This window comes from Staurois parvus, unplaced genomic scaffold (assembly GCF_062004578.1).
Source record: "Staurois parvus isolate SC_StPar_1 unplaced genomic scaffold, SC_StPar_1.0 ptg000120l, whole genome shotgun sequence".
Classification (NCBI taxonomy): domain Eukaryota; kingdom Metazoa; phylum Chordata; class Amphibia; order Anura; family Ranidae; genus Staurois; species Staurois parvus.
The window spans coordinates 3,203,334-3,217,387 of NW_028317916.1; the positions used below are offsets into that span (position 1 = coordinate 3,203,334).

The 14,054-nt window shown below is 40.8% G+C and overlaps 1 protein-coding gene across 2 annotated transcripts in view; it reads right to left on the minus strand.

Moving 5' to 3' along the window:
* The window catches only part of CTTNBP2 (cortactin binding protein 2), a 146,197-nt gene extending 132,509 nt beyond the window's left edge, over positions 1 to 13,688 (minus strand). For both annotated transcript variants that reach the window (XR_016311998.1, XM_089672097.1), the window contains exon 1: positions 13,579 to 13,688. Coding sequence is in view for 1 of the 2 variants with exons in the window: in XM_089672097.1 (XP_089528223.1) it covers positions 13,579 to 13,641 (63 nt within the window). In the remaining variant the exon portion in view is untranslated. The remainder of the gene's footprint in view (positions 1 to 13,578) is intronic.
* Positions 13,689 to 14,054: the final 366 nt, after the last annotated feature.

Consider the following 14,054-nt stretch of genomic DNA (forward strand, 5'->3'; position numbering starts at 1 on the left):
ACAACTGTACATGTATTTTCTCCATCAGTCCATCCCCTGCAGTTATTGCCTTTCATATCTCTTGACCATTCCCTTTTATATTATATGCTCTAACGAGAAGGGCCCTCTGATCCCTCCTGTATTAAATTGTATTGTATTTGTGCTGTCTGCCCTTATGTTGTAAAGCACTTTGTTAACTGTTGGCACTATATAAATCCTGCATAATAATAATAATAATAATAATAAAAAATGAACACAGCTTTGCTTTATTTAGTTTAGTGAAGTTTAAAGTTTAGTGAATGCTTACTCTACAAAATGGTCAATTTCATCTTGAGGCCTTATGCACAAAGAGCTTAAAAAAGAAACAAAAATACAAAAAAACAGTTTTTGCAGACATTTGACGGGTTTTTTTTTCAGCCTGTAAAAGCACCTCTATGTTAACTTAAGGAGGAGATTTACTAAACTGATGCACTGAGAATCTGGTGCAGCTCTGCATGGTAACCAAACATCTAATTTCAGCTTGTTCAGCTAAGCTTTCACAATACAAACTGCAAGCTGATTGGTTTCTTTGCAGTTTTAGTAAATAACTCCATATGTGTCCCTGCACACAAACATTTACAGGCTGAAAAAAAACCCACAGCATCAAAAGCACGTTCAGAAGAGGAACTGAAAAGCAGAAAAAAAAATTGAATATATTTGGGCTCTAATAATAAAAAAAGGAAGAAAAAGAAAAATGTGAGAGGTAAACTGCACTCAAATTTAGAAAAAAATAATCTTTAGGTCTTGATTCACACTATGATTCGCCTATGAATCACACAGGAATGTGCACCACACATCTTGAATGGGCTCAAATTGCACCGCATCACACCAAAGTAGTACATGCACACCTTTTGGAAACACACTGCAACCGGATTGCACAGTGGTTCTGTAACATGCGATCCGCTGCAAGAAAGCACACTCCATTTGCAACCTTTGAACTGGGTGCTGGAAGCGCACACAGACCGCGGGGTTCCTGCACCGCAATCTATTGGTGAATTCCCTTTAAAAGAAATATGTCCTCTAATCGACATTACTCAACATACTGTATATATTTAAAATTGACAACTGCCATACATTTTCCTGGAAGACATGTATATACCTAAACAGATATATCGACACCGATAAATGTTACCAATAGCAACTAAAAATGTTACTACTGTATGTCCCACCTCTACATATTTTATTTCCAATCTTTAGGATGGAACAGCGAGTTTCTGGAATGGAGCATACATATAAATATACAACTGTGCTACTAGATGAAAATGGGACATTATCGGTTTGGACTAATATGTGGAATCTGCTATTATTCCCCAGGGTCTTTGTAATGCATAACACCACCTGAACATCTTAGAAATACTAGGTTCTTAGATAAATGGAAAGAAATACAGTAGGTATGGTACATGGCATTTTTTCTGAATTTGAGTGTTGTTTACCTCTCATATGTATTCCTCATTTATATAATTTTGTTTGTTTGAGAGTACCACCCCACCCTTGATGTTAGGTGGTAATATTGGAATGAGGCAGTTAAAGTGTAAGTTCACCTTTTAAAAAAAAAAATGAAAAGGCAAACCAACGTAGTACACCCTCTTCAACCCCAGTCTTTGTTGCACTTACCTCCAGTGGCCCACTCTTCCCCCTCTTCTCTCTGCAGAGCTTAGAGGACAGATCAGATAGATTCTGATTGGTCAATGGCATCACAGAGATCATCCTGCAAGCCTTGTTGAAGAATGAGAAGAAGGGGGATTTCAAATTCTCTGATCGGTGCAACAGCTGCGTGGTCACTGACAGCTCATCATGCAGGGATAAGTACAGCTGGAACCAGGGGGTGGAGAGGGTATATGTAAGATTGTAAGCTCGAAAGAGCAGGGCCCTCGATCCCCTCATGTTTTGCATTGTATTGTTATTGTTCTGTCACATGTTCTGTCCCCCATTGTAATGTACAGCGCTGAGCGAACTATTGGCGCTTTATAAATACTGTATAATAATAATAATAATAATTTGGTGTTAGTTCACCGATCCGATTTTTTTAATTTGAAAAAGTTAGCTAATCCTATAAATTATATTTGGATACATTTGGTCTCTCCCATAAAAGCATGAAGTTTAATTAGTACTGTAATGTGGAATACACACTACAAGAAAATCGTACAACATCTGTTTCAGACCAACCAAAAGAAAATTTCTGTAGGAAACTCCAATATGTTTTTCGTACATCAACAGCACCAATGATTTCCATTAAAAGTGTACTGTTTTTGTATGAGAAAAATCAGATACAAAAGAACACGCATAATTGGATGCTGCGTCCGACCTAGAAGAATATTCTCCTGTTGTTCTCCTGTAATTCTCTTAATAGTAAAATAAGGGAAAACTGGTCATCGTTCAGTAGCCATTTCTTCCGCCAGATTCTCCTCTTTTGCTTTTTTCACAGCTGGTTCTGTATTGCCAAAGCTCCAAGACTAACTATGGAAATAGCAGAGGTTTGAAAGTCTTCTGGAACATAATCCATCATAAATCCAATTGTAGCTACCAGCATGAAACATCCGTAGATGGAGGCGGCACAAATAATAAGCAACACAACTGTGATGGCGTTCAAAGGTGTGGCTACAGGGTCACATGTAAATTACATCACATCCCAATCTATGCTATACCGTTTGTACGTCAAAAAAAAAAATGTTTGGCAATTTTCCTATAATAGTAACATCGTCGGTTATTACTTGAGAAACATCGAGGAAAATCGGACAATAGTTTGTCTGATTTTCTTTTAGTGTGTACCAGGCTTAACTGATATACAGTCATGGCCGAAATTGTTGGCACCCTTGATATTTTTCCTGAAAATCAAGTATTTCACACAAAAAAGGTATTGCATTAACACATGTTTTGCTATACACATGTTTATTCCCTTTGTATGTATTGGAACAAATATAAAACAGAGGCAGAAAAGCAAATATGACATAATGTCACACAAAACCCCAAAAATGGGCTGGACAAAAGTATTGGCACCCTTAACTTAATATTTGGTTGCACACCCTTTGGAAAACATAACTGAAATCAGTCGCTTCCTATAACCATCAATAAGCTTCTGACACCTCTCACCCGGAATTTTGGACCACTCTTCCTTTGCAAACAGCTCCAGGTCTCTCTTATTGGAAGGACACCTTTTCCCAACAGCAATTTTAAGATCTCTCCACAGGTGTTCAATGGGATTTAGATCTGGGCTCATTGCTGGCCACTTCAGAACTCTCCAGCGCTTCTTTGCCATCCATTTCTGAGTGCTTTTTGACGTATGTTTGGGGTCATTGTCCTGCTGGAAGACCCAGGATCTTGGACGCAAACCCAGCTTTCTGACACTGGGCCCTACAGTGCGACCCAAAATCCTTTGGTAATCCTCAGATTTCATGATGCCTTGCACACAGTCAAGGCACCCAGTGCCAGAGGCAGCAAAACAACCCCAAAACATCATTGAACCTCCACCATATTTTACCGTAGGTACTGTGTTTTGTTCTTTGTAGGCCTCATTCCGTTTTCGGTAAACAGTAGAATGATGTGCTTTACCGAAAAGCTCTATCTTGGTCTCATCTGTCCACAAGACGTTTTCCCAGAAGGCTTTTGGCTTACTCAAGTACATTTTGGCAAACTGTAGTCTTGCTTTTTTATGTCTCTGTGTCAGCAGTGGGGTCCTCCTGGGTCTCCTGCCATAGCGTTTCATTTCATTTAAATGTCGACGGATAGTTCGCGCTGACACTGATGCTCCCTGAGCCTGCAGGACAGCTTGAATGTCTTTGGAACATGTTTGGGGCTGCTTATCCACCATCCGGACTATTCTGCGTTGCAATCTTTCATCAATTTTCCTCATCCGTCCACGACCAGGGAGATTAGCTACAGTGCCATGGGTTGCAAACTTCTTGATAATGTTGCGCACTGTGGACAAAGGCAAATCTAGTTCTCTGGAGATGGACTTGTAACCTTGAGATTGTTGATATTTTGCCACAATTTTGGTTCTCAGGTCCTCAGACAGTTCTCGTCTCCTCTTTCTGTTGTCCATGCTTAGTGTGGCACAGACAGACACACAATGCAAAGGTTAAGTGAACGTCTCTCCTTTTTATCTGCTTTCAGGTGTGATTTCTATATTGCCCACACCTGTTACTTGCCCCAGGTGAGTTTACAGGAGCATCACATGCTTGTAACATTCTTATTTATCCGCAGTTGTGAAAGGGTGCCAATACTTTTGTCCAGCCCATTTTTGGAGGTTTGTGTGACATTATGTCGAATTTGCTTTCTTTCCTCCCTTTTTTTGTTTTGTCCCAATACACACAAAGGGAATAAACATGTGTATAGCAAAACATGTGTTAATGCAATACGTTTCGTGAGAAATACATGATTTCCTGGAGAAATATCAAGGGTGCCAACAATTTCGGCCATGACTGTATATGGAACGCAGTGCATTGACTGGAATTTAGGGATTAGGGTTGGGGACAGGTAGTCTACTGATAGGATCTACATACGAGCTCAAAAGTCATTATTTACAAGGTAACCTTTCAATACAAAAAAAAAAAAAATCAACAATCGGAATGCGCTAAATTATATCAAAAATAATGTGTGTACAAAAGTCCAAACATCCTAAATACAATATATAAAAAATCTCCAGTGAAAACAATCCATGAATTGGTGTAGAAGAATGTGTAGAAAAATGTCCAACACCCCAAACGAAATTTCTTCTTAAACATATAAGTGCACCGTGCTTAATCCACCACCAAATGAATGGAATAAACTCACCAGAGCTCAATGCTGATCAAATTATAAATCAGCACAAGCGTGTTTGCTCTGGGAGCGATGAGAGAAGGCAGATCATGAAGCAACACTCTGTAGTATAAACACTTCCAGATATCAGGAGCAATACTCTGCAGTAATTCTGAAGTATGGCCAGGACTCCTTATATAGCGATCATCCTCCAAATATATAGTAATACCACTCAAAAATAAAGGAAAGGCATGATGGTGCAGTAAGTAAAAACCATTTAACTTTTATTACAATCTCATCTTACTCACAAAGTTAAGTGTCCACCTGACACTGGTATAACAAGCGATCAGATACAAGGAATGGACGAGCCCCGTTCACCGCGGACACCTCGCCGACAGCTCCAGGGAACGTCCTGACGTCATCCAATAGGCTCCGCCCTACGCGTTTGGTCACTCTGACGTCCTCTTGCCGCTCCGTGAGGACGTCAGAGTGACGAAACGCGTAGGGAGTTATTTTTGAGTGGTATTACTATATATTTGGAGGATGATCGCTATATAAGGAGTCCTGGCCATACTTCAGAATTACTGCAGAGTATTGCTCCTGATATCTGGAAGTGTTTATACTACAGAGTGTTGCTTCATGATCTGCCTTCTCTCATCGCTCCCAGAGCAAACACGCTTGTGCTAATTTATAATTTGATCAGCATTGAGCTCTGGTGAGTTTATTCCATTCATTTGGTGGTGGATTAAGCACGGTGCACTTATACGTTTAAGAAGAAATTTCGTTTGGGGTGTTGGACATTTTTCTACACATTCTTCTACACCAATTTATGGATTGTTTTCACTGGAGATTTTTTATATATTGTATTTAGGATGTTTGGACTTTTGTACACACATTATTTTTGATATAATTTAGCGCATTCCGATTGTTGATTTTTTTTTTTTTTTTCCACCAATATTTTGGGTTAGAGGTTTGCTGCTGTAGAGGATTGATATTATTGATTGGCGTTTTCTTTTTTTATTTTTATTTTAACCTTTCAATACACCTCTTAAAAGTTCAACCATCATGGGAAAAGCTGTGTAAAGATCTCTCAAATGAGTACTGGCAAACCTTAGAAGATCAACATTCTCTACATGAGGGACCTGAACATATGGACAGGTTTGTCTAATTTGTTATATGCCACTTTGGAGAAATTAGACAGAAACATTGATAGTGCTCCCCATAGTTGTTTCCCTGGCAATGTGCAAGGAATAGAAGATTCACAAATATGGTGAATATAGAGCATTATCTTCTGATCTGATCATTTGTTTGGAAAATATTGGTTCCTTTCATGCATGGTCAGCTGTAGACATGATTGTCTGCAGCTACTTTTGCCCAAATTAAGAGAAAGATTGGTATCTCCGTGAGTAACTTGTTATGGTGCCCCAAGCTACCGGAGGGAAAAATAGATTTAATGACTGGATTTTCTCTAGGCGATTCCCCTGAGAAAGAATGAGTGGGGATCTGGAATGTGCATAAACATGCATGTATGCATCTGTCATTTAATATTATTGTTGGCAGCTGGACAGTGCCTACATGTCACTTTGGACCTAAAGTCTATCGCCTATTATTGCCCAATTAGGTTTGGCTCCATGTGCTATGGGCACTATATAAAATAACTAATAACAATTGTAAAATGCCAACACTGGCAAAACTGTTCACACCCAGATATACCAGCATGTGATGTGGCAAATTCCGGAAAGGTTTAATGCATTACAGTGGCATAAATAAAAAAAATTATACTGTATAAATTTCCATTTCGGGAGAAAATCTCATGTGTCGTATACAATAGTATAATATTTATATATATATATATATATATATATATATATATATATATATGTGCACACACTGCATATGCATGTATATGTATGCTTTCAAAACAGTGACAAATCCATCTGCTATCTAGTGAGTGTGAAAAGGACAGAAGATAGTGGCAGAGTATATACCTTACAAAAAGGGTATACAATGAACTCATGAAGTATATAACATAGCATAGTGTAGAGAACAATAGTGTGTACGATGTGGAGTGCTGAGAGGTATATAATGTACAGCATATTATACAGAATGGAGTAGTGTGAAGCAGGGGCGGACTGACCATTTGGAAACTCGGGCACTGCCCGAGGGCCTGGGGTCAGTAGGGGGCCCCATGACATGCCCCTGGTACCTTTTCCATAGGCTTTTTTTGAGTTTGGGCAAGGACACAGGGGCCCCATGATCCCCTATTGCCCGGGGGCCCCATGAGTTGTCAGTCCGCCCCTGATGTGAAGTATTTAATGTACAGCACAGTGTACAGCAATGTGACAAATATAATTTACAGCATATTGAACAGAGTGGAGTAGTGTGCAGTATAAAACATACATCGCAGTGTGAAATGGAGTACAGTACAGAATATGCGGATTAGTGTGCTGAGTGGAGCAGTGTGAATTAGATCATGTACAGCACAGTGTAAAGAATAGCGCAGTTTAAAATGTACTCTGTTGTGTGGAGTGAAGTGCAGTAGAATATGTAGAAATCAGTGTGGCAAGTTGTGCAGTGTGAAGTAGATAGTGGTGCACCGAAATGAAAATTCTGGTGCCAAAACCAAAATTTCAAAATGCACTTGGCCGAAAACCGAAACCGAAATGCGCAGTTTTTAAAAATGAATATATATTTTTTGGGCAAAAAACATTGATTAAAAAAGACAAAACAAAAAAATATATACTCCAATTTTTTTGTAAAATATGAAAGAGGAGTAAATAGATATCCAACATGTCACGCTTTAAAATTGAGCACGCTCGTGGAATGGTGTGAAACTGCGGTACTTAAAAATCTCCATGGATGATGCTTTAAAAAGTTCTACAGGTTAGCAGTGTAAAGTTACAGAGGGGGTCTACTGCGAGAATTCTTGCTCTTGCTCTGACATTCGTGGCAATACCTCACGTGTGTGGTTTGAACATCATTTACATATGTGGGCATGACCTACGTATGTGTTCACCACTACGTGGGAACATGGGGGGAGACAGGGGCACGTTAAAGTTTTTTTAAAGGGACAGTGCAAAAAAACCCAAAACCATTAAATACATTTTTTTAAAAAAGTTTAATCACTTTTATTCTTATCACAAGGAATGCATGCATCCCTTGTGATAGAAATAATTAGTGACAGGTCCTCTTTATGGAGAGATATGAGGTCAATAAGACCCCACATCTCTCCTCTGTAATGTAAAGCACTGGATAAAAAAAAAAACATTGATCTAGTGCTTTAAAATAAAAAAAAATGGCTGGAACAGGAAGTGACATTGCTCCAGTCCTCCAAGGGCATAGAAAGTGGCAGCCATCTTTGCTTCACTCATCTCTATGCCCAGCCCTGGGATCGTTGTTATCTCAGGTGCGGCAGCGGAGGCAGGGGGCAGGGTTTTTTCGGCACCTGTGTCGGTGCTGTTTTTCATTTCGGCCGACATCCAAAAGGGGGTTTTTTGGCCTAAACGTTTTGGCCACTGAAATTTCAGTGCATCCCTAGAAGTAGATCATGTACAGCGTCAGTGAGAGCTGTGAAAATGTGGAATAGACTCCCTCAAGAGTTGTTTCTGGCCAGCTCTATGGATTGCTTTACAAAAGGCCTGGATTCTTTCCTAGATACATAGAATATACCTGTATACTAACATTTATAGGCAAAGTTGATCCATGGAATATACAATTGCCTCTAGGGGAAACAGGAAGGAAGTTTTTCCATGCAGGAGCAAATTGCATCATGCTTTGCTGGGTTTTTTTTGCCTTTCTCTGGATCAACTGTGGGTATAGGATTATAACTTTTTTTTTATGGTTGAACAAGATGAACATGTTGCCTTTTTTCAGCCAGACTAACTATGTAACTATGTAAATTGTCGAGAGACAATAATTGGGATTCCCTCTAGTGGCCAAACTACACATTTCTAAAAGTAATCCAATAACAAAAATATGGAAGCTTGTAAAACATAACAAATAGTAGTTTCCAATCAACCTTTCATCCCAAATTGGACATTGTTATAGAAAGGGTGTTTAAGATGACAGACAAACAAGATGTGTACAATATGGAGCGAAAAGTCCTCTTTCATAATAAGAGAAATACAGGAGCTGACACTGCAGACCTTCTCAAAATACATCTGAAAACATATGCTTCTGAAAATAAACTACTTTCCCATTAATAGTACTGCAGATGCAAACAGATACATTTAGCCAATGCCATTTTGAATGTCTCTTCAGTTCTTCTACGTCTTGGGCCTCGTTCACAAGAGTGTAATAAGTGTACACCTATGAGAGGGCTGTGTTTTGCCTGCACAAGTGTTCTTTGCATCTGAATGTGGGAAGTCCTATTCACATTCATTGGGATGAACTTGTTGCTACCAATTTAACAGCCGCATGGATGTGGGTGCGTGTTTCCGAAAGCAGACAATGTGAGTTTGGGGGTACGCACCTGCACCCACATGGATGTCAAAATGGGAGCAGCAGCTGTGCAATCGTTGAGTCCCTTTGACATGAATGGGACTGCCTGCACATGGATGCATGAAACCCCTGTGCATCCTGTGCAGGCAAAACATGGCCCCCACACTTAAAGATGCCCGTGTGAATGAGGCCTTAGGATACATTCACATGAGCCTACTGGATTTTTAAAGACAGAATACTTGATCAGTAAAGTATAAACAAATGTTACACTGTTCAACAGGTAAAAAGTTTTGGGCATAAAATTAGCTAATCTTACATAATTTTGGGGTGCTGAAAACGAAAATGACCCTAAAAAATGTTGATTGGCTCTAGTTTCCATGATATATTCACCCATCTAATGACGTAAGCCATTCAAAATTATGATGCAACTTCAGCTGCATATTGCGCAATTGATACTGGTGACCAATAGAAAATTGCATGTATACTGAGATGATGCAATATTAGCCTTTAATTGCATCACTTCACTGCATAAAAGCTGCAGTATCTGTAGCTGATTGGAGTTCGTCTTTACATTTCGTTTTCTGCTTATATAGGCTACTCAGTAATGCCTCGAACTTGTGTGAATAAAGCAGATAATTTCTGCTATATCTGCGGTGAAATAACTTTTATCTCACAAAAAAGGAGGATAACAGGAATGATTAAGAAAGCCTACAACTTGTATTTTGGCTGCAAGATAGGAGACCAGGACAAGAGCTGGGCACCACATATATGCTGCAATTCTTGTGGGACGGCACTGGAGCAATGGTTGAATGGAAAAAAGGCATCTATGCCTTTTGCTGTGCCAATGATCTGGAGAGAGCCAACAGATCATGTTAGTAATTGTTACTTTTGTATGGTGCCTCCAATTGTAAAAGGGCTAAATAAGAAGAAAAAGTTATCTGTGCACTATCCAAATATTCCATCGGCAATACGTCCAGTTCCTCATGGAGAGGGGCTACCAATTCCTAAAGCACCAGAATCCTTCGTGGTTGAGTCAAGTGAGGAAGAACCTGAAGCGTGTAGTCACGTGCAGTTGTAAGAGATAGCCCTTTCCTCGAATACAAGAGAAAAGCCAAGAGAAGCAAAACCGACACAAACTGAAGACAAAACTAGTGAGAATCCTAAGTATTAAAATGATTCAACTTAGCTTATGGCTATAATTTTTCTTGGTAATCCTATGCAATATATTATGCCATTTAGGCTTTGTTATGTAGTCAATATCACTTGCTTTATATTTGTGGAAAGACATCTATCTATATAATTATTGTGCATTATGTAGTCATTACGCCTATAGTAGAAAACTTTCCGTTTACACAAAACCTAGAGCCAATTGACAAATTTCATTGTTATATTTGAACTCAGAATGTGAAATTCATTAAGAAATGGATCCTTTTGTTTCCAAAACTGGCAAAAAATTAAAATTTGTTGAACGGTGTTACACTTAGCAGATGACTCTCTCTTGAATTTAAATGTACCTGCTGTTATATGTATTTACATCTATTGAGAGTGTTTGCCCTGGACCTCTGAACACAACTAAACCGAATGCACCTTAATACAGGTAACCACACCATGTGAATGGTACCACTTAAAATCATTAATTGCATTTATGTGCATGTAGAAAAGCCTTGTGAACGCATAAAATTGCAGTTATGGCATTGCCATTGAGAATGAGGCCTTGGAATGGAAACCTGCCATAAGAAGTCTAATGGCAGGATAGAGCTCAGATAGCATCACACTGTTTCTGATAGATTCCATTCCATCCTTATACCCTAGCTCAACTATTTTCAACCAGCCTTCCATGAAACCCAAGAATTGCTTCAGAGGTTGTCGGAGGTTCCTTGAGCTGTGGTTCATTGACCTCTGACCTTCTGGTGTCTGCAGAATTCCAGGTCCAACACAGCCAGCAGCATGACGCCAATGATCATTTTAGCTGTCTGTAAGGGTTCCCACTGACCACCAATGTAAAAGACATTCTTCCCACTGACCACCAATGTAAAAGCCATTCTTCCCACTGACCACCAATGTAAAAAGACATTCTTCCCACTGACCACCAATGTAAATAGACATTCTTCCCACTGACCACCAATGTAAATAGACATTCTTCCCACTGACCACCAATGTAAATAGACATTCTTCCCACTGACCACCAATGTAAATAGACATTCTTCCCACTGACCACCAATGTAAAAAGACATTCTTCCCACTGACCAAGAATGTAAAATACACTCTTCCCATTGACCACCAATGTAAAAGACATTCTTCCCATTGACCACCAATGTAAAAGACATTCTTCCCACTGACCACCAATGTAAAAGACATTCTTTCCACTGACCACCAATGTAAAATACATTCTTCCCACTGACCACCAATGTAAAATACATTCTTCCCACTGACCACCAATGTAAAGAACATTCTTCCCAATGACCACCAATGTAAAGAACATTCTTCCCACTGACCACCAATGCTAAGGACATTCTTCCCACTGACTACCAAAGTAAAGAACATTCTTCCCACTGACTACCAAAGTAAAGAACATTCTTCTCACTGAACACCAATGTAAAGGACATTCTTCCCAATGACCACCAAAGTAAAGGACATTCTTCCCACTGACTACCAATGTAAAGGACATTCTTCCCACTGACCACCAATATAAAAGGACATTCTTCCCACTGACCACCAATGTAAAGGACATTCTTCCCACTGACCACCAAAGTAAAGGACATTCTTCCCACTGACCACCAAAATAAAGGACATTCTTCCCACTGACCACCAAAGTAAAGGACATTCTTCCCACTGACCACCAAAGTAAATGACATTCTTCCCACTAACCACCAAAGTAAAGGACATTCTTCCCACTGACCACCAAAGTAAAGGACATTCTTCCCACTGACCACCAAAGTAAAGGACATTCTTCCCACTGACCACCAAATTAAAGGACATTCTTCCCACTGACCACCAAAGTAAAGGATATTCTTTCCACTGACCACCAAAGTAAATGACATTCTTCGCACTGACCATCAAAGTAAAGGACATTCTTCCCACTGACCACCAAAGTAAAGGACATTCTTCCCACTGACCACCAAAGTAAAAGACATTCTTCCCACTGACCACCAAAGTAAAGGACATTCTTCCCACTGACCACCAAAGTAAAGGACATTCTTCCCACTGACGACCAAAGTAAAGGACATTCTTCCCACTGACCACCAAAGTAAAAGGACATTCTTCCCACTGACCACCAAAGTAAAGGATATTCTTTCCACTGACCACCAAAGTAAATGACATTCTTCCCACTGACCATCAAAGTAAAGGACATTCTTCCCACTGACCCTGAATAATTCATTTTAGCTGGAGATCCTAAAGACCTGGAAATTATTTCAAGGGTTTCTCTGGGACAAAAAGGTTGAGAAACTCTGCTCTAGCAACACAGAGAAATGCCATCTATAGTCTATTTTCTGGGGACAGTCAAAATCCTCCTTTGCAGTGGGGTTGCCCCTGACCTGCAAGGATTAGGTGCTCCCAGCCTAGGGAACCAGGGCACACAGTTTTACCAAACTGATGCTCTGTTCCCCCAGTGGCTGGTACTCTCCTCTATGCTCCGTCAGTGCACTGTTCCTTGTTGTCTTCATGTCCAATGCAGGGATATGGACCCTGTATTCTACTTGTTGTATATCAGAGGGCACCTGACCACCAATGCACAGGGGGGGAGAGGCTGCCAACACCAATCTAGCAGCATAGACAAGCCTGTGGGAGCAGAGGACTGGGTCAGTAAAACCCGAATTTCCCAATCCTCTAGACATTAGCGAGCAGTTAACTCTTGCAGCACAGGGGCAGTCTGACTGCAAAGGAGGATTTATACTTTCCCTAGCGTTCAGTCTCAAAACGAACCTCTCAGTCAAGGGAAAAAAACTGTACCATTTCCTTCCAACAATGCTTGTTGTCTAGCTGCTCGTCCTCTGGTTTCATCAGTATCATGCATGCAGGTCAACAATTTAACGGCTGCATGCCTGCCAGAAAACTAGCATTTTCAGAAAGTGCGTTAGATAGGATAGCGCATGTATTTCTCTAATGACCATACTCTCCCCTTCTCCATACACAGACATGATGGAGAGAATAGGGAGGGATCCCTGTATCAGAGGATCCCTGGGATGATCATGATGATAGATCTGCCTGTCAGTGTCCTGATCCAGCACAGATCAGTGAGCAGTGAAGGAAGCTTGTCTTCCCCTCCTGCTGTCATCTGTCATTCCCTGTCCTCCCAGCACAATGTCACCATACCATCCAGTATGATCACATCCCCCATCCACCCCCCTGCCAGGGACCGATCCGATGTCATCAGCCCAATCTTACATGTTCTGGCTCTCCATGGGCAGAGGAGAAGCTCTGATCTCCGCTCTCTCCCTCCGTCGCCATCTTCGCTCTGGAGAAGACTGGGAGTAAATGCAGCCGGGTGAGAGGAAAGGAGAGGAGAGGAGGGAGAGGAGAGGACAGCCCCCACAACTAGCATAGCATTACCCACTGCCTGGCTGCTCCTCCCCCTACCTGCCACAGATTTAACCCTCTCAGCCCCATGCAGAGGGAATGCACTAGTCTTAGTAACCCTTCCCTGCCTGGGGGGCTCTGGCCTCCCCCCTCCTGCCCAGATCCAGCTGCTGCCATCACACTGCAATAGAGGACAGTGCAGAATGTCTGCACACAACAAGCTGCCTCTGGCTACTAGATCGGTGTGAAGGATTTGCAGCCCAAGCTTCCTATCAGTGCCCTGTGCTAAACCTAACCACAGCTCAATCAGGAGACATTCTAACATCCAGCCTGCTGTGGGATAA